The sequence below is a fragment of the Dromaius novaehollandiae genome, chromosome 3, assembly GCF_036370855.1.
Source record: "Dromaius novaehollandiae isolate bDroNov1 chromosome 3, bDroNov1.hap1, whole genome shotgun sequence".
In the NCBI taxonomy this organism is placed as follows: Eukaryota; Metazoa; Chordata; class Aves; order Casuariiformes; family Dromaiidae; genus Dromaius; species Dromaius novaehollandiae.
Genome location: NC_088100.1, coordinates 58,765,603 through 58,793,493, shown reverse-complemented (window position 1 = coordinate 58,793,493; position 27,891 = coordinate 58,765,603). Strand labels below are relative to the sequence as shown.

The 27,891-nt window shown below is 40.1% G+C and overlaps 2 protein-coding genes and 1 long non-coding RNA gene across 13 annotated transcripts in view; 1 reads left to right on the top strand and 2 right to left on the bottom strand.

Annotated features, from left to right (window-relative positions):
- LOC112986015 (uncharacterized) overlaps positions 1-138 on the bottom strand; it is a 52,757-nt gene extending 52,619 nt beyond the window's left edge. For all 4 annotated transcript variants that reach the window (XR_010388358.1, XR_010388359.1, XR_003259894.2 and 1 more), the window contains exon 1: positions 28-138. This is a non-coding gene — a long non-coding RNA (uncharacterized LOC112986015). The remainder of the gene's footprint in view (positions 1-27) is intronic.
- On the top strand, positions 116-27,891 carry HDDC2 (HD domain containing 2). Of its 4 annotated transcripts, none has more exons than XM_026105053.2 (7): positions 117-232; positions 1,244-1,365; positions 2,340-2,442; positions 4,550-4,618; positions 8,434-8,572; positions 9,750-9,845; positions 17,234-17,371. In XM_026105053.2, the coding sequence occupies exons 1-6, from the start codon at positions 173-175 to the stop codon at positions 9,842-9,844; spliced, it is 588 nt and encodes a 195-aa protein (XP_025960838.1). In that variant the 5' UTR covers positions 117-172; the 3' UTR covers position 9,845; positions 17,234-17,371. The 4 variants fall into 4 exon arrangements, with proteins under 4 accessions (XP_064365012.1, XP_025960838.1, XP_025960837.1 ...); XM_026105052.2 differs by having other exon boundaries at positions 17,231-17,366; XM_064508942.1 differs by lacking the exons at positions 8,434-8,572; positions 9,750-9,845 and adding an exon at positions 22,653-27,891 and having other exon boundaries at positions 116-232; positions 17,231-17,373.
- Positions 13,561-27,891, bottom strand: part of TPD52L1 (TPD52 like 1) — a 63,960-nt gene continuing 49,629 nt past the window's right edge. For 3 of the 5 annotated variants that reach the window (XM_026105045.2, XM_026105047.2, XM_064508940.1), the window contains 4 exons: positions 25,363-25,377; positions 22,529-22,567; positions 19,826-19,886; positions 13,561-15,399 (listed from right to left, as the gene is read on the bottom strand). In XM_026105045.2, the coding sequence (XP_025960830.2) occupies positions 15,268-15,399; positions 19,826-19,886; positions 22,529-22,567; positions 25,363-25,377 (247 nt within the window). In that variant the 3' untranslated portion in view covers positions 13,561-15,267. The remainder of the gene's footprint in view (positions 15,400-19,825; positions 19,887-22,528; positions 22,568-25,362; positions 25,378-27,891) is intronic. The other 2 variants (XM_026105046.2, XM_026105048.2) reach the window with 1 other exon arrangement.

Genomic DNA, 27,891 nt, shown 5'->3' with positions numbered 1-27,891 from the left:
GAAACGGAGGGCAGGGAGCACATCTACCTTTCCCAGAGACGCTCTCGCCCGCCCGGCGCTGCGGCCGTCACGGGCAGGCGGGCGCCGCGGGAGGCGCCGCCATGGCGGCGGGCGGGCCCGGCGGCGGCGGAAGAGGAGTGGGGAGAGGCGGTGCTGGCTGCCGGGCGGGCACATGGCGGCGGGCGGCGTGGCGGGCTTGCTGCAGTTCCTGAGGCTGGTGGGACAGCTCAAGGTGAGCGCGAGGAGCAGGGCCGGGCCGGGCCGGGCCAAGGTCCTAACACGGATCCGCGGTGACAGGCGAAGCGGGGCGCTGCGCGGGGCCTGCCCCGCGCCGTTGCCGTTGCCCCGCGCCGTTGCCCCGCGCCATTGCCCCGCGCCGCGCTGGGCAGTGCTGTGGCCTTGGCCCTGCCCCTGCCCCTGCCCGCCCTGGGGCTTTGCCTGCCCCGTCTCCTCCAGCGGTAGGGCCTGGTGGAGAAACGCGCCCGCGCGTGCTCCGTTAGGAAGAAACCCGTCCTCTGGCGTTGGCAGATGCCGTGTAGTGGCGGAAGCCGCCCTCGGTCCGGGCTGTCTGCCTCGGCGCGGCGGGGTGCTCTGAGGCAGCACAGGTGTCAGCGAGGCAAGAGGCAGCTGCGCTGGGGCAGGCTAGGGGTGCGGGAGCGGGGGAGATCTCGCCCCCCCCGGAGGACTTGCGGGGAAGAAATGCTTGGAGTAAAGAAGTAAAGTAGGGGCGAGCTGATCCCTCCTCAGTTTGATGTGGTGTTTGCGGATGCTTCGAGCGTTAAGGGAGGTTCGGGCCCCCCGGAAGCTCCTGTGCTCCCTCATTGGCTTTCAGCAGCCAAGTTAACCCCGTTGTCTGAAAGCTACAATGTCTGCGAAACAGAGGAAATGGTCCCCGGTGTCTGTGAAGCAGAGAAATTGGTCCCCGGAGCAGTGCCTGGAGCTAGCCGCACTGCAGGACGTGGGCAGCGCTCAGGCGAGGCGGCCCGGGGTTTATGTGTGCTGTGCACGTGGACCCGGTGCTCGAAAGGGCTGTCACTGCTGCTGCATCCTTGTCTTCAGGTAGTGGTGTACAGGAGTCCTGTTGCAGAGCCTGGTCTTTGTGGCGAGTGTTTTTTTGGAAGCATTGAAACTTACCGAAGCATGGGACAGCAGCAAAACCAAGTTTCTGCTGGTGTCTCTAAAGTGAGATGCTCCAAACCTAAGTTTTTAGTGTTTAAGTTGTTATCATGCTGTCTTCACCCAGAGAGTGCCGCGGACAGGATGGGTGTACAGGAACGTGGAGAAGCCGGAGAGCGTGTCAGATCATATGTACAGAATGGCAGTGATGGCTCTGATGACCAAAGACAAAAGCCTTAACAAAGACAGGTGAGACTGTCTCTAGTTGTCATGACTTTCTTAATGTGCTGGAAGAGCTGCAAGCAAAATGCTTATGGCAGGTCTTGTGCTGAGGAAGAGCTTTTGAAACATAGTGAGGGTATTTGAATTCCTCCCCCCCCTTTCAACAGGTTGCTGTAACCTGGAGAGGTTAAAGGGACTAAGGACTTTTATGACTAAAATCAGTGCTGAGGCAAGTCTTTAATGCAGAGGCTCTGAGCTGGGCTTCTTGCAAGCTATAAATAAGCAAGCTGAAGACTTTCAGTTAAAAGGCAGTTTGAGGAAATAGACAATGAAGGCAAAGTCATATGCTGTGTAGATTTTGACAGACTGAGTTAGCACTCAGCAGCAATAAGGAGGCACATAAATCATAGAGCATAGAAGCAAAAACATCATTAGTATTGAATGAATTGTCAAGTATGATATGGGATCGTATTTGCTTTGTGAATTGAAAAGCTGATGAAAATAGCGAAGACTTTTGAGTGTTTTTTCTTCTTCTTCTTTTTTTTTTTTTTTCTTTCTCCAGACTGACATAGCTACAGAGTAGTGAGCATGTTTTGTCAGGTTATATTTTGAATTTGGGATGGCTCCAATCAGATTACATTCTACTTGTTACAAGGATAATGTGAAGTGTATAATGTAGTTAGCTTTTGTATGCTTGGGTTTGGGAAATGTTATGGTAACTGAGGACATTGCTCTTGAATGGTATTCTCTTGTACAAACTATATTTATACTTAAATCTATATTTACAAACAGCAGTGGCTAGAAATCAGGAATTAAAATCATGTATAGGTGGAAGCTATTTCCCTTAGCAAAGAAGTGAAAAATATTATGTACAATTGGAAAAAAAAAACCCTGTAAATATACAAAGGGGATAAATTATGCAGTTTCTTAAGATACCTTTATTAATTACAAGGCATAAGTTAAAATGCTGATAAACTAATTCTGTCTTGGCTTCTTGTCAGATGCATACGATTAGCTTTGGTTCACGATATGGCCGAATGCATCGTTGGAGATATCGCTCCTGCAGATAATATCTCCAAAGAGGAGAAACACAGGAGAGAAGAGGTATGACACATGGCCTGAAACCATATCTGCAAAGCTTTTCATGGGTTTTTAAATATTATGGTGGCAGTGAAGAGATCCTCAAAACAACCCAATACTGTCTTTGGCATTGTGCAAATATGCCACAAGTAACCAAAGTGTGTAGTGTGTGTGTTGTTTGGGTTTTATTTGTTTGGTTTTTTTGTTTTGTTTTTGGTTTTTTTTGTTTTTTTTTAATAGTATTTTGATGTTACACAGACAAAATGAAGAAGTACGAGGGTATAGAAGGAGAACGCCTGCGGTAATCTCCACACCAACCATTAATTCCTATACTGACTAGATTTTTTGTAGCCTGAGGTGTTAGTCATATTTATCAGCCTTATCAAGAAGTGGGGAGCAGAGAGTAGGCATACTTAGAAGAGTGGATGACTGTTAATGGGTTATTTATACAGTGCCAGATAACTTGAATGCATCATAAACTTTATTTAAACAATTTGCACCAGAATCCCGGTGTAGATACCAATTTTGTCATTAGTCTTTGCAGTTTGGCTTGATTTGTTTTATTTTGGCCATGTATACATCTCAACTTCTGTTTTGTCAATGCCAGTTGGTGTATTATTTGAAGAAAAGGTAAACCACTCCTTCAGTCGCAGCTAGAGGGCACCGTCATGCCTAGTAATTTCTTTTGAGGCCACAATTAGTTCTTCAGAGTGTATTGAATGTTCCAATGATTTTTTTCTCCACTTTTATGCTTACCTGTTTAAGTTTGGGGGTGAGAGTTTATGACTAATTCTAGGAGTAAACTGTTTGCTAAGAAAGTGCAACTTCAAGATCAAAGGGTTATTTAGAATTCTTTAAATGCTACCTTTACTGACTAATTTCAGTCTGTTTTTTTTCAGTGTACTTATTTAATGTATTCTTCACTAAACCAAAAGAAACCTCTTTCCCTGATGCCTCCAAAGGTTGTTTTGTCACCAAGGGTCAGACTTTAACTTGCCAGAGGGATTTACCATTTGTATTTAGGCACTTAAAGAAAAGTTTTAATACTTAAATAAGTTCACAAATTTTTCTGAAGTATTTGTAGCTCCTTCTGCTCCCATTTAACTCAGTAGGATTTTGCTGTTGACCTCATGAGAAGGAAGATCAAGTACTGAACATTTATGCTGACCCTGAGCTTTGGGGTAAAATTACACCAAGGGTAGTGGTTTCAGCAGATGGCCTGAGCTGAATTATCAGTACTCTACTGCTGAGTTCTCTTTTCCCATCTGCTCTACTGCTTATGTTGAGCTTGTTCTGAAGTTTGCTTGCTTGTTTGGTAAGTTTAATCAGCTAGCCTCACTAAGGCAGCAGAAAATTTACTTGATGTTTAAAAAAAGAAGAGTTGTTTTTTGTCAGGTAAGCCATATTGCCCTGCTAACCGTGAAGTTAGATGAACTCCAGAGCTGGAAGGAGGTGAGGAGGAATTAGACCTTAATGCTTCAGTGGTGGGGAGCAGGTGATTAAGTTCACCCATATTGTGAAACCATGTCCTATTTCTCAAGTGGAAAAGCAATCATGGCATAAAATCTTTGTTTTGCCTGTGATGTTGATTGTTTCAGAACCAGCACTGTGTTACTAGGAAACAGTAGAAATAGCACAGAAGTAAGACTGATTACCTGGAAGAACATGAAGAACATACTTGCTGGTTACCCCATTAGTTTGATATGGCATTGTGCCTTGTCCCAAGATTTTTGTTCTTGAATAAATGGTATCTCAGCCTGGGAGTATTGTCTTATTGCTGCAGAGAAAGGCAGAGCTGGTAACTGACGGCGGTTGCCTGGCATTTGACTCGCCTGTTTTGCTCTGAGCTTCTTTTTGGACTCTTGAAGTTACTGGATACACTTTCAGGTTATTTTTCTGTTTTGGACTGATTCTGTAACAATGTATTTAAGCAGCTCCCGGAAAGGATCCTCTGCCAAGTCCTCCTACTGTTCCACTGGCAGTTTTCATGGTGTACACATACACTTTTGAAAAGTATTGTGTAGTATATGCCTTTACAGACTTAGTAACAAGCAGTTAATTTTTTAAAAGATAATGATAAAGATGTGTTTGCTCAAGTCATGCATGTATGCAAATGGCTTCTTCTTTTCAGGCAGCTGTGCAACAACTGACCCAGCTTCTATCAGAGGACCTCAGAAAAGAAATCTGTGAACTTTGGGAAGTAAGCTTGCAATCTTCTAATCCTTTGCTAAAATTGAGGGTAACCTATTGTCCTCTTTCTGTTTGCCTGTAAAACTGTGCCATCTCTTATTTGACATCCAGCAAGGCAGATTCATTTGCTCACGAGATAAGGCTTTACATTTTTTAGTGAACAGTGTGAGTGAAGATGACTTTGGGATCCCTTTCAAAAAGGAACCATAAACTTTGGTAGAATAACCAGCCTTTGACCTCGCAGAGTTCCAGGTGAACCCTTTCAGGGCTTAGTTTGACAACTGAAAGAAGAGTTTGCTCTTTATATCCAATCCTCTTAGATATAAATCTGTGTTTTATTACATTGTTTTGTTGACATCTGTCTCTTTGTAGCTCTTTTAATAGAAGAAAAAAAAATGGAATCTGATTACATCATGTAGTAATTTTTTTTCCTGCTTTTTATACAAGTAATAATTTGTGCTTTTAATTTCTCTGTTATATAGCCCATTAGACTAAAATATTTAGTAGTAAGTTCTGGTTTAAACTTAAATCCGGAGTACTGATAAAGTACAGCTCTTTTATAAGCAACAGAGATTGCTGGCCAGTCTTGGATACCTTAAATCTTCGTATTGGAAAATACATATTTGGGGGTGATTTCACTTTGTAATGCAAACTCATGCTGTTAATTGTGAAGATCTTTTATATTTGCAAACAAGGGGTCATTAGATTATTTCCAGACAATCCATGTTTAGATTTACTGTGTTTTATCTTCTCCTGACGTACAATCTCATGAGGACAAGTGAGTCTACAATCTCTTGTTCACACCTTGTTGTGAACAGGGGGTTATACATTTCTTGTACTCCGTAACCCAAGGCTGTATTTTATGCTGACATTCTTACTTTTCCACTTAGACTGTATTTAAATTTCATACATATACAGCCAACTTCTGTGCTTGGTTATATCTCCCCTCCCCCCCCTCCCCTTTTTTCCCTCTATTTGTATGGTTAAATTGGCAACAGAGCTGGGTTTTCAGTGCTGCACACCAAGGTTAAAGGAGTAAATTGGCATAACCAAATTTGGGAAATATGGAGCATGCATTTGTATAGCAAACACTAGCTCCTTCTCCATTCAGAAGCTGCTGTAATAGAGCAACAAAAGTTTATGATAGATAAGAGTCAGACTGGGATTTTTTTTTTGCTTATTTTTTCCTTTGCCTCAGGCTTCTCTTCTGATTGTATAGGAGCTGGTTCAGTATGCAATTAGTTCTTCAGCATGTCAGCTTTTCATCTTTCTCATTAATCATAATTTAGCATATGTACACTTTGATCATTTGTTCTTTCTTTGTACCTTCAGGATAATTTATTGGCATTAACTCTCCAGTGTAGCAGTATCAATGTAACCCATGTAGCAACAAGTGTAATCTAAAAATCTTATATTCACATGCAGCCTCTCTAGTCTTACTTTAAGTAGAACAACCAGGTCCATCAAAAAACCCCCCAGATAATAGGAATCCTCTGATCACTTGGTATAATAGTATGCTCTAAGCTAGCCAGAGGCATTTCTGTCTGCTTGCTTTTTGTAAGTGAATGAAGTGATGGCCCCGATCTGAGCAGTGGCTGGACAAGATCTGTTGAGACTGTCACTAAGTTCTTTTTTACTGCTCTGTCCTGTTTTGACCCCCTTTTCCCTACAGCCTTGAGAAGACTTGCTTTGGACTGTACTGGCAAGTTCTCGCCAAGTCTCTCTGTGTGTGTGCAGTGTCTCTCTGTGTGGTGCAGGGGAGAAAGGTAGCAGAAAGATTCCATTGATATGTTTTCACTTCATAACTTAATTCAGAGTACATTAAAAAAAAATAAAAGGGAAAAGTCAGCACACTTCAGCTCTGTCCCGCTTTTCTCATTTTCAAGAGCAAAATCACAGTAGTCATTTTAAAAGCCACCCCTACGCAGACTGCAGCGTTTGAAAGACCAGTTACTATTTTTCCAAAGTATATTATTTTGCACTCTTAAACAACTAGGGGGACAAAATAATAAATGATTATTTCAGAGATATGCACAGTTACATTACAATAGCTAATGTTTCTTGAGGTTAATGTAAGCTGAAGTGTGCATAAGATCTGGTGGGATTTGTGCACGAGCAGATGGGTAACAGATTGATATTCCCAATTAATGGTGGAGGTGAGGCAGACCTTTGCAAGCAAACAGCCACAGTGATGAAGTTCTTTTTTATAATGCTGCCAAAAGAGTTTGTGCTTTTTGGTGACAAATGAAATGGAATAAAATATGAGTCATGAAAACAGTGTAAATAAATGGATTTGAGAAAGTGAGAGATAATATTTAAACAATTAATATATGAGGCAAATCTCAGACTGAAAGGAGGAGGGGGGGAAGGTAAAAATGTTGAAATGAAACTGCTGACTAAACTGTTGATCAGAATGTAATTGAGATTTTAAAATACCATTTAAATTCAAATAGAGTGATATACAAATCAATCATGGCTATCAAAATCTGAATTTCTCACTTTAGAATGTAAAGCTGTGAGCATAATAATAAAGCAGGCTTCTAATAGTATGTCAGACAAGCAAATGACCATACCATGTTCATTATCTGAGCATCAGTGTGCTGGGATTATAAACCGGGATCTTGCCACTATGAATGACATTCACTGTTTTCTTCACCATGCAGAGAGAGTTTGTTAATCAGTTTATTCCTGTCATAGAGCAAAATTTTGCTCTATGAAGTGGCCTAAATTCTGGTAGTAGTTTAGGGTCTTTCTTGTCTGTTTCAAATTCTGACAAAGTCCTTCCATGGTCTGTGGGTCAGTAGGAGAAACTTTTCCTGCAGTTGCTCTGTTCTCATCTTTGGAGTTACTCTGTGTATAACTGGTTATGTGCAGCTGAAAGCACAGATAGGCCTGGTGTGTACATAAGGCTCTGGTCTGATTATTACTGATGTTAATGATGATGAGGGGGGTCAGACCGGCTGAGGTGGCGAGGTGGTGATAACCCACAGAGAAAGTAGCCTTTTTCTGCGGTTGGTTTGGAAAGCCAGGAGCAGACTAGTTGAAGAGAGCTTAGACACAATGCCGTAGATTTTGAAAAAGGAAAATGAAATGGCCAACCTGTCTGCGACCATCACTGGAGGTAAATGACAGCAAAATTGTTCAAGTTGACTAGTAATGTGAATGACTCGCAAATATAAACTGACAATGAATGGAGAGAGGGAAAAGATAGCAGAGCAATTAAAGGACTTGAAGTGTTATGGGGAGGAAACAGTGTAAAAACCCTTGTCTTCAGGAGAGAGAGAAAGACATAAGCAGCTCAGACAGATTAGACCAAAGAGATTAAGAACGAGTGACAGGAAAATTGTAAGGAACAACTCCTTATAAAAATAGCAAGTGGCAGAGAAAAATGCAACATAGTTCTTAAAAATATGTAAAAGCAATGCATAGGCACACACCATGGTGATTCATAGTCTTTGCCAACCCTGAAAAGGTCTTTATATCTAAAATTGTTTTATATAGAACCTATTATTTGACTTGTACAGCGTGACTAGGATTGTCTCCATGTGATCCCTGATTCGGCAAAACATTCTGGTACATGTTTGAGTATGCAAAAGTTAATTGTGCCCTTAAATCCTATTATGCTTAATAGAACTTTAGCACATACTTAATTTTAAGTGTTTTGCTGAATAGCAGACTTTAAAAGAGAGTGAAAGAGGTAACTCTGTCTTGAGTATTTATGGAATGGCTTTTACTAGTAAAGAAAATTCTAGATGGAAAAAGAGCTTCTAATACTCTGTTTCAGAACAACAAACAAAAATTTCTTATAATTGCACATCTGTTCAGGAATATGAAAATCAGTCTACTGCAGAAGCCAAGTTTGTAAAACAGTTGGATCAGTGTGAGATGATACTGCAAGCATTTGAGTATGAAGAGTTGGAAAAGGCACCCGGCAGACTACAGGATTTTTATGATTCAACTGCTGGTATGACAAATTTCTTCTTTTTTAATGAAATCAATAAATAAATTGCTTTTTTTTTTCTGATAGACATTCAAAGCAGGTGAGAAACAGCTGTTTCACTCATTACTGAAATACACACTAAATATTTTTAGTGAAACTTATTGTGGTGTGAAAACACCTTACATTTATCTGTACATGTTGAACACGGATTGCATTTATATCGTCTTCTTTTTACATCTCTTTGGATTTAGAGAGAAACTCAGCTTAAATGCACTTGCATGCATTTAAGGATCTCTCTGCACCACTAGAGGGGTTTAAAGGAGCCTTCAGTCTTCACTGATGCTTTGACAGAAGCTTGCTTTTACTCTAAGCTAGTGTTTCACAAGGCAGTGAAGTAGACTTGCTATCCCTACACTGACTGCAGTCTTGTATGATCTGCCTGAAGTACATGTGGGAACCAGCTCAGTGAAACGCTTTAGGTGCAATTGTAGTACATTTTATTCTATCTACCACTCTTCATGCTTTCCAAAATAAATTAAATTGTTAGTTAAAATGAGAAAATAGGTAAAATAGTTGTTTTTAAAATTTTAGCAAGAGAATTGAATACCAGAAAAGGGCTATGCCTCCAAGTCATCCTGTCCTGGGAAAAAATAGGAACAGACAAACTCAAGGAAAGGACCAGCAATTTCCAGACACTGTGTCTGTAAAAGAATTCCCATTTATACCTTGGTGACTCCTTAGGGAAATAATAAGCTTTCTAAAAAATGTAATGATTTGATTGGAGAAGGAAAAAAAGGACTACATCAGACATCCTTCCCTTCTTAAATGAAGCTAGTTTCTCAGTAGAACCTACAGCATATACCCTAAGTGAACTCATGATCTCAAGTCCCTGGATTGGACTGGTTTCCTATAATAGAATACATAGCATGGAATTTTTCTGGTCAGGGTGCAGCCCTTTTCTAACTCTAAGTGTCTTAACAGAGCAAGAAATACTTGTATGAGAGTTTTTGGGGAAAATGGCTGTAACTACTTTTATAGTTACTCCATAGTTGAAGTAAAATAGAAATACTGTCTTTCTTAAAAATAATTTAGTTTATTCTGAGCCTAAAGCAATGTCACTGCCAACCCTTCACAGCCCACCTTTCACACACAGAAAAATTAGAGCATTTTAATTAATTTTTCCCTTTCTTTTCTCTTGCAGGAAAATTTGTTCACCCAGAAATACTTCAGCTTGTGTCTGTGATTAATACAGAAAGGAATCAAAAAATAGCTGCTACATGTCCTCCACATTCCTGAGGTGTTCCTAAGCAGCTGTAGCTATATCAAAATTTTTTTTGTTTGTTTTACATTCTCTGTGTTGCTTTCCCTCCTGTAACATCACTAAGTCTGCCAGGGGAGTTTTTTTCTGGGCATTAACTGCTGAGAATCCTGGGACCACTTAGATAGGAACGGGTAGGGTAGTTACATCCCAGACTATAGGTCCTGTCAAGGACAAAACGTTATAAATGAGGTTTAGGGGTTTTTCTTTTTTTTTTTTCCAAATCAGCTTCGACTAATGCAGTCTTGCCTGTGAAAGTACTTTATCTGGAGAACAGTACATTTCATAGCAGGGCAAAATAGCTATAATGCTGAATGAAATGTAACTCTCTTTGGTCACTACGGGAAAGTCTAATTATTATCTGAAAGCATACATTCTTCAGCAGAACATAACCCAGTAATAATATATCAACATTAGCAAGAGATTATTCTGCAGAAATAGTTATTCTTTAATGAAAATTCTTTTTAAGCTTTAACACCTAAATGCCTATTTAGTTTTTTATTACTTTTGAATGAAGTCTTTGGAGTAGCATAAAACTTTTGTTTATTGTCAAAATGGTGTTTCAAGCAGATTCTGTCCTGGTTCTGCAGAAAGCTGTAAAAGGCCTAACTAACACTCTCCAACAGGAAACTTCACTTCCACATATGCATCAGTGTTGCCAACTTCCAAACTAGTTGTCCCAGATGAATGTGAGAGTGTCTTGCTTTGTCCTCATCTCACGTTGAGGTCCAGTTCTGGAGGAATGCAGTTCCTCAGATTTTCCCCTTGAAAACACTTTTAATGCTAGGTAAGCTTTGAAGAATACTAAAACATCCCTATTCTGTGTATAGAATCAATTGCTGTATTCAGAAACAAACAAAAAACCAGTAAGACAGTAACTGCTCACTCTGGTTTGGTTTGACACTCTTTAATGTGTTCATTTTTGCTAGTAGGTTTGGAGTTCAAACCAATTTTCAAGACAGTTGAAGGTGGAATCCAAATCTTTATTAAATTCCAGCTTTACAGCTTTTTTCTCTACCTTTCCCAAGTGAGATACTAACTTTTTGGATAAAGTCTTTCTTTGTATATATCTGTCAGTGGGGTTCTAGTAAAGTATAAATCCACTGTTAGGGTTTTCTTTCATCCTCAGTCAGGTAAGAGAGTCTATGAGAGCATCAGCATGTGTTTGTTGGCTGTGCTGACATTTGTATTCAGTGCCATGAATGGGCATCCCTGAGGTCTCCACTGGGGAAATTCAGGTACATTTAACTTAGCTCATTGCAAACAAATCCATTCAGATAATGCACTGACTGTGACAGGTAGTCTTGTTTTGTGACTTCTAAACATGCGTAGGCTTAAGAACATACACTTAGCTAGTAACTTATTTGATACACTATTCACTGTCTTACGTAGAAGCAAGACCCATGAGTGCATTTCTCTAGAAGCTCTTAATAGAAGCAAACTTAAGAGATGAGATTGGTTTTAGAGTATGTGATCCTTAAGAAGTGATGGTTTCATTAGTTAACTTTTCTCAGTATATTTCTCTTCGGTGTTTCATACAATTCCTTACACCGTGTCTGCATTATAGCAGGGAATGGTGCCAAGGTTTATGTAAGGCCAGTATTCCAGCTCTGCCTCACCCCACAATGGCAATCTGCTGGACACTTGCACAGATAATTCATAATGCCCAAGTTATATAAAACTAGATGTGCAAGTGCCTGTACTCCAACGTAAAGCTGGCCTTCCCTTGTTCAGACAGTATGGCAATGAGCTGTTACCCACTGGTACTGATTCTGCTGTAAATGACAGTTATTCATGGAAGCAATAATGGTAGTGTAGAAGTACAGTAAGGCTGTCAAATAAAGCTGTGGTGGTGGTAAATGCCAAAATGAGCTTAGTGTGTGCATTCCTAACTGTTGCTTAGTGTAGGTGGCTGGAGATTGGGGGTTGGGGTTGGTGTAATTACCAGATAATAAAGTTTGCACCTGGAAAAAATGTGTGGCAGAGATTTGGAGCTAGCTTCTCTGTCTTCAGCATCATGTCAAATGAGGTAGCAGTAAATTCAATTGTAATTTTCTTTAAGGTAGGTAATTTAGTTGAGTGCACATCTTCAGGCAGAATAACTCCAGGAAGCATCTTTACACAAATCTTAGGTGCCTGACCAGAGCTTGCACTTTCCTGTCCAGTATGATATGTGACTGGTGCCTCTGGCAAAATCATACTTTGCAGAGTTGCTGGGAGCTTTTGCCATAGGGGCCAGAACAGTACAGAAAAATTGCAGAACATCTTGGTACAAATGAAGTGTGGGATGCCCGGTTTACCTGGGGAACGTCACAAGGCAGCAGTTGTGTCCTCTGGAGAGCCTGAAAGAGCAATGCATGCTTTACTCAGCTATAGGAAACTGACTAGTGGTTATTATGAGTTGCTTGTCATGTTGGCAGTGGTAATGCCATGGGCCCCAGAAAGGTTTGTCCAGAGCCTGGCATTCATTAGCACTTTTATTCCACTGAGTTACGTACCAGTCACAGTTTGTATAGAAAGCCAGATGTAAAGGGGCTACCAATATACTGGAAAACAGAACTGAAAACGATCTTCACAAACAAAAGTGGTTAGATAGGAACACGTAGCAAGTACTACTCCCAGCAGGACCAGTCAGCTTCTCCAGTGCAGCAGGTGGCTTCGCCAGCTAGCAATACACAGTTCTGCAGGGGGTCAAGAGCTGAACTCGAGTCAGCAATGCAGTGTTGTAAGAAAGGGTTTTTTTGTTTTTTTTTTTTTTGTTTGTTTGTTTTTTAGAAACCTAGGATGTACTCCATATAAAGTTATTGTTTCCTTCTACCATTGCAACTGTAATTGCATGTCAGTTTTGGAACAGTGCAATTTAAAAGAAATGGGAATTAGTTGGAAAGACACTGGAGGTGGATGTGCAATCAGAAAACATAAGCCATGATGAGAGGTTGAAAGAAAGGTTAGCAAATAGCCTGTGGGACCGCCGGCTCATGTAGTAGTGATGTGCACTGCTCACATATAGGAAAAGTGTGCTACACCCTGGACGTGCAATCTGTGAGATGAAATCGCCTCCTCCATGTGTTTACCCTGCTCTATTCATATCAGGGCTGTGCCTACTCATCGTGGTAGCTATTTTAACAACATCATGATGAAGATTTCTATGCAACAGAAGTGTCTCTGGCCAACCCACCTCTACTAACAGGAATATCAACACAACCTCTTTAAATTGTGCCCAATTCACTGCTTTCCCAGAAATATTTTTGTGTGTATGTACATACATATGTGCATATGTATATATATATATATAGAGAGAGAGAGAGATAGATGGATATAAATGAAGTCTAAATCATTTTCCTGACAGTGCTTGCCCTCCATGTTTTAACCTTGTTTTGGCTGCTGGCCTGTTCAAAAGAAGGTCAATATTTTTAGAACTAGAAGATATTAATTCATTCCTCTGCAGAACATTTCATTTTTACCAAACAGTTCAATCATTTTTCTTCTTTGAACCTCCAAATCTTCAAAACTTGAGCCAGAGATTTCCATGGGAAACTTCGGGCCTGGAAGGGAGTGAATGCATTTTAAAAATTGCAGGAATGACAGATTATATCCCTGCAGTTTACTTTGATATTCTACTGTGATACAGCAAGGCATAGAAAAGAAATACAGTATTACTAGTGACTGTACAAATTTAAAAAAATCCAGAGTGTAAAAGTTAAGAGAGAAATTTATTTTTAATATCAATAACTTCATTTACACAAACTAAGTTGACCAGTAAGATTTTAAATTTATGTACTAAAAACTCTGCAAAATAAGCTAGCAAACTGTCACAACAAAACTATACTAAAATAAACCTAATTAAATTTGCTTCCATGCAAAATCACACTAAAGAGGCATTTTATATAAATGTCCAAGCTAACTTATGTCCAGTTGCACATTATGAGAGGATTTCCAACTTTGTAAAAACTAAAACAAAAGCCACATAGGAAAAGAATCACTTAAAGACAAGTTTCCTTACAAGATTTTAAGCAATCTATAATGTTAAACTCACTAACACCGATTTGAAGCTTTGCCTTATGCTCAAAACAAGCATCCATTTTAAAAGTACCCAGACTGCTTTCTATTTTGCTTATACTCTTGATAAAGTTGTGCTCATCTCAGTCTGGTGAACTGAGTAATACAACATGCAGACTGACGTGCTCATTAGGCAAGACACAAGTGTGCTGTTCTTTCTTTAAAAAATGTTAAACGGTTGCAAGAAAACATGCTGAATCAAAGCTGAGAGAGATGACTAGCTCTTGGTGACTAAGTAAATATAAAGTGGAATTATGCCCAGGAGTGCAATGAAGCAGGACAAAATTTGGCGCAAAAATGAAGTACTTGCTCATCCTGGGTATTGTAACACGGGGGGGGGCCAACACTAGCAGCTCTGTAGTATAGACTGAAGGCATGGGCTCTCCAGCCTATGGCACATCTTTAGTCAACTGTTGTTTATGTATTTCTCTTAAGGCTGTAACTGCAATGAGGCTCATGCTGTTCAGTCATAAATTTACCTTCCCTTATTTTTGAGGGGAAGATACAGAGGCAAAATTATTATAGGCTTTTTTCCCCCCTCCCTTCCCTTTGTAATTAGTTTCTACTGTCGAGTCTTATCAAACTACAGAGAGCAAGCAACAGAACACACTTTTAAACTGAAGCTTTCTGTTTAGCTTGCTGATCTGTTTAGCTATGCTGATCAGCTTAGATCAGCAGCTGTGATCAGCTTAGTCTCTATATGAATAACTGGGTGTCTCTTCCCGTTCTCCTTATCTCTGCTGACTAACGGATAGAGGGCAATGTCAGACTGTATCAGTGAAAGAGAAAAAAACTTTTCTGTGACAATAAGTGATTTTAACTCCATTAGGAAACAGACCGTGTACAGACACTCCTGAGCAAAGGGCACCTAGTATGGCTGGTAGACAGTTGGTGTATGGACTATTGCTGGCAGTAGAAATCTTTGCATGGCTCTGAGTCCATCTGTCTGATGTGGCACTGGGGGGGGGGGGGGGGCGGTGCAAACCAGCAGAAAACACAGTAAAACAAAAGAAAAAAGAAACAGAGATTGTGAGAATTTTGGAGGGAAGTTAGTTAACTGAAAATGAAAACTCATTTGGTCACTTACAGTACTCTAAATTCTATAATGTTAAGTCAATTACTTCCTTGTGGTTCCTATGGCATACAAAATACCTGATGATAAAATGGCCCATCCAAAATATAAATATAGAGAGGAAGAATTTCTCCAGCACAAGGTCAGCAAGGCAATTTTGTAAAGCTGACAAAACCTTGTTGCACAAGCTGGGAGGTGAGAGACATCTAGAAATTGATGGCTGGGTAGGTCGCCGAACAGAGGCCGATGAGGCTTGGGAGGGCTGGAAGTCTAACACTGAAGCTCTTCCTCGTTCTCAGGAAGTTGAGTGCCAGCAAGAGAGCTCTGAGCGCTGGCATGGGCTGTAGAGCTGAGAACGTCTTCAAAACTGCCCCCAGCGTGACCTGTCCCACCAACCTTGGTCTGAAACAAGGCAAACAAAGAGAAGAGCAAGTTCAAGTCCCACTTGCGTTACGCTCCACAGCCATCAATGGCTCAGAACTGTTTGAAGGAGATACAGAACATGGGAACTTAAAATTTTTAGTAGAACCACAAAGCTCAAAAAAAGAACCAAATAAAGCAACTCCTCTCCTCCCCCAGTTTCTAAATTTTTAGGCTGCAATTTTCAAATCCACCTGTGGAATTTGTCATAAACTTACAGGAACTGTCCCCTAGGTCCTACCAGTGGTAGGAAGGTTCTTTACATGAGTATCTTGAATTTATTTCTCTGTTCTTGCAGTTCTGTGCAGGCTGAGTAAGAGATGGGTATTAAAATGAACTGGTTTATTTTCTGAGTAAAGTAGCCCATTACCCAACAATGGTAACATAGCTACCCTCAAAATGTATAAACCTTGCTGGGATTTCAGACAGTAGAAGGAATTTGGTAACCAAAGAACAGAACTAGCAATCTGTCCTGGTAGGTTCTTGTAACCATCTAGATACTGAGTTGCAAAACTTCCCACAGCATTTTAACTGAGACCCTTTTAGTTTAATTTCTTCCTGGAGGGAAAAAAAATAAATTGCATTAATGAAGCATGCAATTATGTGCTCACAGTTTATCTACTTTCAAAATGCTACAGTCTGCAGAATTTGTAAATATAAGTACTAAAAAATAAAAGAAAATATGACTAAAACTCTGAAATTGAGTTTTCCTAACAAAGAAAAAGCTTTATTTAAAGCTTTGGAAAATACCAAGACTGTAAGTGAAGAAAAGACAAAGCTGCTTTGATTTGGTTGTCCTGGTAAGAAAATATTATTTTGTTTGGCTTGAAAATATACCTCCTGGAAGTTGATTCAAGTCTGAAAATAGGGTGTATCTCCATTCCTCCATTCCTTCATTCCATTCCTAAAACTGCAGCAGGACTAACTTAAATAAAAGATGGCATTCTTCCAGCCTGTCAGCCAGTGAATGCTTGGGAAGATTATTTTAATTAAATGAACTCTGCATCCTAAGTCTCTGAAGGGTTAATCCTGTGTAATCCTTTGTTTCATCAGCTAGCACAGGAGCTTACCTAGCTTGAAAGTTCAATAAAACAAGGTGGTAGGATGCTTGATACTTGCTCTGACAGTTTGAGTCATAGTTATAAAAGGTCCCCATCTTGAGAAGTAAAAATCTGTATCCATTCTAGTGGGCTGTGCTGACTTTCAGAAAGCATCAGTCCATCACTGATTTTTTGCAAATAGCAATACAACATATATAAAATTTGTGACTCCTTCTATTTCCCAGTTAAAATTCCCAACAAAAACAGTGATTCAGATGGATCTAAATGAGTGTGGAAGTAGAATATTCCTTGCACTATTTCAAGTGACTCAGATAAGGTGCATCTAAATTTGGACACCTCAAAATCAGAAAGAGTAATACAGTTTCATTTTCTGTTTGTGCTTCTGCCTATTCTTCCATGGTAAACAAGAACAGCATAAGTCATTTTTTTTGGATGCCTCTGGCCAATACCCAATGCTTACAGCAAACATTTAATTCATAAGTAAGTGTTCTGGTTTTTAGAAAAGTTGAAAAGAGTTAGGCAGGCACCCAGGTTGATTTCCAGGGAAACCTGAACTAATTCACTCTCCCAGGAAAGCTGCAACCCAAAGTCCAAACACAAGAGCAAATAAAGTCTATTGACTTCTAAATGTTTGAAATCTGATCATCAGTTCTGGCTGACTACAGAGCACTGAAGGACCACTTAAGATATGTAACTAATATGAAAAAGAAAGATAATTTGCTAATGCTGCTGCTATTCTTTTCTTTTGTCAGCAGTCTCTCCAGGAAGTTCGCCACTTTTTCAGCTCACAAGAGGGCCCTAGAACTGAAGGGCCAGCCAATGCTATCCTCCTACACCCCAGACTTCCTTATGCCCACAGTAACAAACGTCTACCCTTGCAAGCCTTGGAACGGAGGTGAGGGAAAAGGAAGAACTTTGCTGAGACATTCCCAGTTGTCCATCCCCAGTGTTGGTGACACCCTAAATCCATTACAGCAGTTCCATTTCTTTCCTTTCTTGGTGCACGCAGAGAAAGAGAATACAGACAGAAAATGTTTCACAAAATGTCAGTGGGTTTGCCAATAAAGCTGGACAATGGCATGAAGGTTGAAATGGATGTGGAAGCTGACTGTAGACTCAAGACTTTTGGTTTAGTGGTACTCAACTAAGGATTCCTTAAAGGATGATGTAAGAGCACCTCAAACACATGACAGGCTAAGAGCTGGTATGACAAATACTCTCCTAGCAGAATGCCTTGGCTTAATCAGCAAAATAAGATCAGTCTCCTTAAGCAGATCACTGTGAGAAGAAATAGTCTTCAGAGCTGTGCAGTTTGAGGTGTTTTTTTCCTGTCTCTGAATGACTCATGTTGAGGTGACTAGAAACACAACCCCTCCTGGAAGCAGAATGGATATCACTCATATTTGTCTTTTAGCCATCAAAGTAAGGCCAAAGGCTTTAAGCTGACCTTCTCACAGGTTGGCCATAAGTGTAAGAGAAATGGATTTGAGGAGACTAGAGGAGTCTAGAAGTAGACTTGGGAGCTAGAAAAGTAAGCAGGTCTAAAAGCCCTGAGAACAGGTTTACTGACTAACCTCATTGCCACTAAAAGACTAACTCTGGGTACAAAAAGTGCTGCACATTTCTGAAGTAGTGTCTTTGCCCACTTGGTAAGTGGTTGAAAATGCAAAAAGTCCATTTCAGGCATCTGGTGTTCCCAGGAGCTGCTTCCCTTATTTAACTGAGTAGAAGCAGAAGAAACATAAGCAAGTATACAGTTGATTGCAGCAGGCAGGAATTCAGACCTTCCAAGCTGATGCACCCCATTTCATGAATGCGTTTCTTTTACAGTGCAGGTGAGTATGAAAAGCATTTGCAGCTAAGGTGAGAATAATGAAGGAAAGAGGAAGGTACATAAAGGCACTAAACTGGGACTCTGGAGGCCTAGGTTCTGTTCTACCTCTGCCCCTAGACTTATTTGGGGTGCTGTCTCAACTGTGAAACTGAAATGATGTTTCCCTCTCTGACAGTGTGCAACAGAGATGACATCATCTCATGCTATCATGAGTTAAAGTTGCCAGCCTATCACTAAATAAATGTGAATGCTCAAATGACAGAGTGAGTCTAAGCATTCTTTGGTAGAAATGCTGATTTAGAAACATAAAAAGAAATCCAGCTCTCTGTTGCTCCTTAACTTCTGCAGACACTGACTAGAAAATGTTACCTGCTATACCATTTCACAGTGCCATGGAAAAGACAGACCTTCCCTGCATACCTGCAGCTTGAGTTCTAGTTGTAATTTGCATTTTATATGACAAGAAATGCCTTCCTGTCCCAAGTGGAAGGTCATTTTCTTGGCATTCTAATGGTTTACAATTTCTATCATAACACCCATTGACATTAATCCAGTATTTTCAGTTCCTCTTAAAATGAGGGGTGATAATTTTGGCCCTTGTCAGCACTACCACGAATTGCATTTGGAATGCAATGGAATTGTTCTATAGCATTAAAGTAAAATGCCATTTTATAGGCATTTTATGGGGCTTTATGGGGTGAGTAAGAACTGTTAGGAGACACACCTTTTTGTTCCCTCTTCAATGTGCCTTACCATGATGCAAATATTAGCTCACTGCAAATTTGTCATACTCTGTCCTGCTAAATAAGAGCCTTAACAAGTTCTATTAGCAATAACTGATACAGCTATGTTAATCCTGAGTTACTGTGATTGCTGTCAGATCTTCTTCTCCTTCAGCAAAGACTTCAATATGGTTTTGTAGTCTTAAATCCAGACAAAATAATGAAATTAGATAGAAAACAGACACCTGCATTAAGGGAAGAATAGTTCCGTGCTAAGAGCCACACAAGCAGTGTGAATCAAGCTAGAGTTACATGACAGCTCCCATCAGTTGAGGAAGTGGCACTTGGTGGGCATTGCCCAGGGACTCAGGTTCACCCCGTAAACATACAGCTATGTCAGTCTGGCAGGGCACAGCACAAAGCTCATACAACCACACTGCTTTTGAAATCTGACCTTTTATCTCCACATGGCTCTGCTTTGCACACCATAGTCAGCAGTGGTCACAGTTTCTGAAATGTCCCTATTTTCCATTTTAGTGTAGCCACTTCTTCAGCATTTTTGAGACCATTTGTTTACTTTGGTAGAAAACATAAGTCATTACTTGGTAACTGAGAAGCACAGAAAGACCATTTCTCTGCATATTGCCTTCATTTTCTGCCTGTGCACTTGCAGTTCCATGAAAACTCTTGATGGAACAGCAAATTCAAGTTGTCTCCTGTACAAATGATAGCGATGGCTAAACTACTACACTTTAACAAGGACGACCATGTATTCAGCCCCTAACCTTTACCTTAAGGTTTGTGACGGTGGTCTCAACCTTCTCCTCAAATGATTTGAAAGTTGGAGAATTCCTAGGAGAAAAAAGGAAAGAAAGCTGAAGGGAGAAAGGAGGACAGTCAGTTCAAAGCTTAATTGTGTATCACAGTTTGATCAATTTTTACCAGGCAACAATGCTATGACAGAGTGAAGGCTGGCTGACAGCACAGGGCTATAGACCAACAGGGTATGAGCAGTCACTTGTGCTACTGTCGGTAAAATCCAATTACAGTAACCAGATGAGTATTGTTTTGGTACAAATTTGCAAAAACAGAATGTGTCTAGTAACTGAAAATGAACAGTGACTTGTCTGCTTATCCTCTGATACATTTACTCTGTTCTCTGAAGGAACAACCAGAGAAGGCTGGCCTTAGTGCTGCATTTCTATGGTTTTATCCATTTGTGTTGTTGCCATAGTGAAATTAACGCTTTTTTCAGCTGGTGAGCATGGTAATAATCTATATGATTAAAAAAGATGCTAGTTTAGCCTTAAATGTCCTGGAGGCCTGGGACAAAGAAATGTGAAGTACAGGGGAAGTGGCTCTCGAATGCCTTTGAGGAATCCTGACCCCCACTCCATGATTTTGTGACATTAAGTCTTCCTTGTTGCTTTCAAAGACAAAGACTTTAGGAAAATTGTGTCCCAAGGGTCTCTCTCTAATGGATCTAAGCTTTGTTCTGCTTTTCACTCCTCAAGGAATAGAACACAACATTTTGTTTTTGGAGAACTGCGAGCTGAACATATCTTAAGGCAAAAAAAATGAGCAAAAGGAGTGATTTTCTTTCTTAAAACAAGCCACATATTCAGCTTGCTGGCTTGTCTAACAACCTCATTCGTTTTTTGTCCAGAACTTGAAACACAGCTTCTCTCTACTTTTAAACGCATTCAATTTTTAACATTTCTTCCTGCCAACTGAATATACTGACCACAGCAAACACCTGTGGCTTAATATTATGAACATATAGCATATGCTCTGTTCTAGAGTGAGAGTATAGATCCCCATAGAAAATTGCACAAGACACCCTTTAGCTGCTTAGATGGATGCCTCTCCCCCACTCTGCCCATGGATTCCAGCTGCTTCCCCACTGCTGATAATCTCCATCCCGTGCAGGAAGACACTCTAGGAGCAGAGGAGCTGGGATGAGTACAAAAGCTTTTCTCCCCCAACAGCAGTTCAGCCAGCACAGGCAGACCTGGGCAAATCTACAGTGGGTAAAGAGAGGCTGCAGTTTAATATTCCCTTCCTCCAGTTCTCTGCTTCTTGCTTGACAGCTGAGAGCTCGATCACAGTGCATTTTGTGTTGCGTTAGAAATGGAGAGTCATGAACTGCTGTCCAACAGGCTCCTCTTTCACTTACTTTACCAAAAGAAGCAAAGAGGTGACAGGATCCCCCTAAGTCCAGTCCAGTATAATGAAGCAGTTACTCAATCAAGTGTTTAGCTCTTAGGCTTTTCCCCCACTATCTATTGTGATACATCCACTCAGAGATTGTAGAAACCGCTATCACTGAGAGCACAAGGTACCTCCTATCAACATAGTCAACAGGATCAGATATTGACGACACTATATCCATTTGTTCCTATATGGAATAAAAGGCAACAGTGATCTTTAGCCATAAGAGAGGGCACTCCCAAATAAGTGGGAGACTGGGGGCAGAAGGTCTTACTCTGGCAGGTGCCCGTAATCCCTGTACCATCAATGGGGAAAGGCCAGCACATGCAGGAGGTGTTTCACTTCAAAAAGCAAGGAATCCAATGGCTGCTTAACTTAAGGGTGGCAGTTCACTGTCTGTGCACTTACTGGTAACTTACCAGGAGCATCACGACAGCCTCTGCTCCTGCAAATATATTTACATCATATCCCTCATGAGATCAGTTAAACTGACCCTAACTTAAGAGCAAGCAGAAGCCATTTGGAAAAATAATAGATTTACTTTTGGTTTCTGTTAAATAAATGACAGACTTTTCACAGGGCAAGAAGCAGTCAAAAGGAGACAAAAACTGAGTTTGGCCCAAGGGTCACACTTGCAAACGCTTTCCTTAAACTATCCACCTGCTGAAGTTGAATGAATTGGTCTCCATCATTTAGTTACGAGATTTGTTTTCCCCATATGCCTGGCAGGGAGTGGGGATATTTATATATTTAGAGACTGGGGGTGGGGGAGGGGAAGCTGGAGCCTAATTTTACTGAAAACAGTTGGCACTTTACTTGAAAAGGCACCAATATTTAGATGCAGTCAAGCAAAGCATGATTACAGCCATCAACATATGAAAGCACTCATATAAAATCCTTGCATAGGAGCATGATCCAAAGGCTGCTGGAGTGGAAAGCATCTGACATCAGCAGGCTTTGGATGATGTTCTGAAGGCAGCAAAACAACAAAATTTCAGATTTAGTAATAAAAATCTGTTAACATTCACCTATCCAAATACATCTCAGAACAGCTACAATTACTGAAAGGCTTGCATAAGAGGTAAACATTTAATACAAATTAAAAGAAAAAAACATACAGATCACTAGTCCTGCAGCCCTTATTTACATAAATAACCTTAATTGATTGAAGTGGGACTACTCATCTGAGTAAAGACTGAAGGATCAGAATCACAGCATGAAAACTGCCCCTCATTACACTGTTGAACATCAGCACAGCAAATACAATATGGGTAGCGTATTACCTCATTGCAGGCATGCTTATGGAATGGCGAATAGAGTAACTGGAATGAAAGCAAAAGAGAAAGAAAAAAAGGTGTAAAATCCAGGGTGCAACATGGTTGTTACATATCATTTTTTATTTTTTAGAGTTACTTAAAAAAAGAAATAGATTGCTGGTACTCTGCTCCCGATGGAGAGAGCTTGTCAAACTCACCTGTGAATTCCAGCTCACTTTCAGCACTCAAGTTCTTGCCACGACACTCTCACATCAAGTGACCCGACACTGCGTAGGGCTCAAAGGAACCATGCAACACAGTTCCTGATAATACCTATTTAAAGGACTCAGACCCTTGCTATCTACAGAGACGTGCAACATGCGACAGAGGAACAGAGAGCTACCTTCATGTTCCTCACTCACAGATGGTAAGTTCTGGCGTAGGTGAGGACAGTACACCTCAGGTTTGTGAACATAAACAAAATTGGTTCAAGGCAACCAAAAGAAGTTGGTAAAGGCAGCAATTGCCTCCTTTTTTTGCATGTACAATGCATATAGTCCAACAGCCAGGCCATGCCCCTCTTTGCATAGCCTCCTGGGCAACAGGCTATCTAAACAAGAGGTTTCTTCAACAGAGAGGCAACACCCACTGCTGCAGCAGTTCCTGTTTCCATCTCTTTGGGACATTTCACTCCTTCCTTCAAACCTCAACACTACCAAGTGTAGAAAGCTCTGTTCTCCAAAGCTCTCTCCAGCTCTAACATTCTTTTCTTCCCTCCTCAGACTTCTCAGTAGCACAGGTATGGGAGGGCTGACTGGCAGAGGGTGGAGTCTCTGTATCACTCAGAGACCTACAAATCCTCCTGCTCATCTTTAATCCAACAGATATCCTCCACCCTAGCCTCTTGGCTCATATCAGTCACCTTCTCCCACCTCATCCAAAGTCAACTCTGCTATCATAACTTTTCATATTCCCTATTGCTGAGAAGCATCACACCTGTTTTGATTATGTTCCCTTACTTATTTGCAATATAAGTACTGTCCATAACTACATTCGAGTTAATTGCATGCTGCAAAAGTAAGTAGTGTTTCAAAAGTTCATGAATGGCTACTTTCAGTGTTGACAGACAGCTGCAGCCTGGTCTGATTAAAAACAGTAGGAGCTTTACTTTAAAGGACACTAATATTTGGCTGCCATCAAGCAAAATATGTTTATAGCATTGAAATATGAAACATTCACATAAACAGCACGTGTTTGTTCCAAACTATCAGTTTCCTTACACAAATTCAAAGAGGCACTGTTTCCATATATACACAGAAGTCATTTTTTTCCAGAATTAAAAATTAGAAATGGGGGGGGGGAGAGACCTGTCTGGCAAGAAGGTGGGTCAGATCAGTCTTAGACGAACTGTTTTCTGTGTGTGCATACCTTAAGGCTTCTGCTAAGCTGAGATAGACAAGCAGTGACACCAAACACAATATAAGGTTTTCATATTCAAATAGTGTACCGTTTTTAAGATTTAGGAAAGACAAGTCCAAACTTTCACAAGTCCAGATCTTTAACAATCCTAGTTAAATGAAACAAGCATGCTTGCCATGTTAGTCTTGTAACACATGACAAACAGGCAGAAAATAAAGAGTTTTAGACTAATTCAGCATAGGCTGCTCCTCTTCTGATAGCAAAACATACCGAATATGAAACTCTAAATAAGAAGATTACATTGTGCCAAATCAAATTCACACAGCTGACAGATGTTATGTGACAGACAATCTGACTATTGAGTGCATATTTTACTGAGCTCATCTTTTTATTTTCTTTAAAGGGGAGAGGATGCAAGCTATAGCAACAGTAACAACAGCTTCCAATATTGTTCTATTAGAAAAAGCTTACTTAATGTTTTAGGCTTCAGGACACTTGTGTCTGCAGTGATGAAAGACTTCACAGGTTCAGTGCAGAGGCAGAGAACAGAAATCATTCATGCCAAAGGATTGCTAGGTTTTACAGTTTTGTTTGATGTCAGACTGAGATAAGAAGTCAACTCAGGCCACATTTTGAACGTTTTTTCAGTGAAGTAAGAGTTGATGTTTGGACAACATTTAGCTGAATAGAACAACTTTCTTTAGCCACTCTGTGCATTAAGGATGCTACAAGGCCAGCCTGCTGAGGATTCAGGGTTGCTCAGCCCCTTTGCTAGGTTAACTGACTAAAAGTCAGATAGCTTATAGAATCTTTCAGTACACATCAGATATTGCTTTATCATCATCATATTTTTCATTCTATATTGAAATGTTCTACAGCATTAGTAAGCTCAAGCTCTAAAGAGGGTAAAGAACCTCTTTTTAATCATTGTAAGAATTTGTACTACCTTCGGAGACCTCTGTAATACTCAAGACTTTTACAGAGTCACCCAGTATCCTTCATGACTGCTATACTTCTACTTCATTGAAGAGGTAGGAATTAAATTCTTTATGTGACCTTTATAAATCTCTGCTCACTGAACAGAATTTTTACTAAGTGCTGTTTATGTTCCAACCTCTGGATAGAAGGAGATGGCTGAGAGAACAGATTACATATAAATAGGTTTTCCCAAGAGAAACTTCTTTTGAATGCATTCACTATTTGAATTTGAGACTAATCTACTCAAGAGCAAGGCAAACACTCTAGCCACTTATTCCAGTCCTTTTCTCGTTAGAATCACCATGCAGTAGAAATGAGACATTACAGTTTAAGTAGAATATATTTTTATCTTACATACAATGCCTAAAGGCAAGAGATTACTGTGTTACATTCCATAAAACAAACCCTGTCAAGTATAGAGGCAGTATTTAAAAGCACTATTTAAGAAGAGCAATATGTCTTACCCAATTGAATGCGATCTATGGTAGCCGCGAAAGGAAAGAAAAGTAAGAGTATTAAGAAAATGTAGCAAAAAATATACATACATATCTGTAACATGCCAAAGGAGAAAAAGAAAATCATTCGCATTCAAATTTTGACACTGGAATTGACATGAGAACATGGATCAGTTGAGATTCCTTCAAGGCAAAAATATAACTTTTAATAATTTTTACACACTCCTTCTTACACACTTCTTACACACTTTAATAATTTTTACACACGCTACACAGAGTTAATCTCATATTATCTGTGCAACAAACAATAGAATTTTTGTGTCCTAAACTTTGTGTCCTCTTCATTAGATTACGTTTGATCAATGCTAACTGATTTTTCTCCCCAAATTGCACCTTAACCTCATTCAAGAGGAAGTATCAGCCAACTGGAAATTCACATGAGCAGCAAGTGTCTTTTTCCCCCTCTGGATTTTTTATCATCTCTTAGTTCAGGAGGGCATGGAAAAAAATAAGAGCCTTTTAATTCCTAAAATGACATTTTCTAAAAAACTGTTTTCTGTTGAAAATATTATTTTCAACACTTTGACACTGTTTTTCAGCTCACGAGAAGGCAATAGAATTGAGAACTGATATACAATACTCAAAGGATGTCATTAAGGTTCCAAAGTCAAGAAATGATGATGGAGACAGCCTCTCCTCCATCTGTTTATTATTGATGTAGTCTTTAATTACAGACCTCTTCTTCAAGGGAACACCTGCCTGATGCAGTGAAACAAATAGATGGCGCACACTTAATGAACATCTCTTCAATTTTTCACATGATTTTTTGATGTGTGGTATGATGCATTATTTACAGCACAATATTTATACCCTACTCTGAAAAAAAATTGTTAATTTTTTTCAGAGGCTATTATATGGGGCTCATCATTACGTATGTAGGTGCTTCACAAACATAGATTATCTTCACAACACATTTCTGTTTAGACCAGCTTACAGTAATACTGTTGCCCGTTTTAGCCTCCTTTTACTACCAGCTGATTCCCAGTACCAGCCATCCCTTACTCCATGCTAGCACCGATATTTGCAGAGCCGTATGGTAAGCAAGATTGGGAATCTGTGTTACTGCAGAGCTCTACAAACCAGCACAACTGAAGGTGCAAGCGCCAGTAGAAATAAGAGAAAGCAACTAGCTCACCTGTCATCAGAAGAAATGCTTATGAAATTCAATTCTGAAACAAGACAGTATCATTATTTCCTTTACAGAGGGTATCAGAGAGACACACAGGTTTAAGAACGGGAGTTTTGGATATCTGACAGCTATGATTTCTCAAGGAATTCAGCTCCCAGTGACTTCAGCAACAGCTGTGAGTGCTCAGAACATCTCTAGATCATGGAAAGCAAAGAAATGCAGGAGCAGAAGGCACATCAAAAATACATTCCCACAGCACTAGAACAGATTAATTATACTTGAGCCATCTCCAACAGGCATCTGCCTAACCTGCTTTTAAAAAATTCCAAAGAGCTGTTTATATTTAAATAAGTTAAGTCTTTGTTAGTTTAATGACCTTTAAATGTTTTTTCTTGTGCAGTAGTAGTAGTGTGTGTGGTAGCATGTATGTAGTGGTGTAGTGCAAGTAGTTTCCTTGATTTTTAAAACCAATTTTTAAAACTGAAGTATTAGAAATCCTCCACTTGGTTTCACAACTTTTCTAGAGGAGTCATCAGCATGGCTGAAGCTATAAGATCCATATAGACAGTTGTGGAAAAATCCAGTAGTACCCCGCAAAAATATCCAAACTTTGCCAGTATGCAAAAGAGCAAGAGGTAAAGGCCCCCAACCCCACATCAGCTCTCTGCTCTACATGGCAAGAGACATATTGCCACCACTATCTGTGGCCAGTAGGGGAGTGGTAGGACTCAGAGATCTTGGATTCAGTCTGGCTCTAGAGAAGAACATGCCCAAATGGGCTTTCAACTTGATCTCACCTATCTCAACCCTCTAAAACTGTCCCAGTCCATCCTCTTCTTTCTCCATGGCTGCCTCCTGATGCTTCTATTGTCCTGGCTTGCTCTGTCCCCAAAACCCAGCCCTTTCCATCCTGCTCTGTTCCATATGTTCATTATCAGTCTTCCCCTTCATTCACATAATGCTGCTGTAAAGAGGGAAGGGGAAGAGAAACACACTTGTTTTTCTTGCAGAAATCTCAGACCCTGTCCTCCACATCTGAGTAACCAGAGCCCGTATTACTCTCCTTTGAGTGACCTGGGACTCCCTTCTTCCCCTTTGCCTTCCCTTTCCATAAAAAGAACATGCCAGAACAAGTTAACAGAGATAATATACAAAAAAAACAAAAACAAAAAACCCCCAAAAAACAACTGATTTCATGCTATTAATCGCAAAAGCTATTATCTTAAGTGTATTACTAGTGCTTGGCTTGTATCCAAAGCAAAAGTATGTGTTTACTAGTTTTGTATGCATTTCTGATATTTCTAGTAACATGATAAAATTAAATAAAATGCATCACATCTGTAAAGATA

Bases quoted from the DNA above. Each gene is read 5' to 3' on its own strand.
- HDDC2 (XM_026105053.2), top strand. From the start codon at position 173: ATGGCGGCGGGCGGCGTGGCGGGCTTGCTGCAGTTCCTGAGGCTGGTG. The intron at 1,366-2,339 runs GTGAGACTGTCT...GCTTCTTGTCAG, and splicing joins AAAAGCCTTAACAAAGACAG to ATGCATACGATTAGCTTTGG. The intron at 8,573-9,749 runs GTATGACAAATT...TTTCTCTTGCAG, and splicing joins TTTTTATGATTCAACTGCTG to GAAAATTTGTTCACCCAGAA.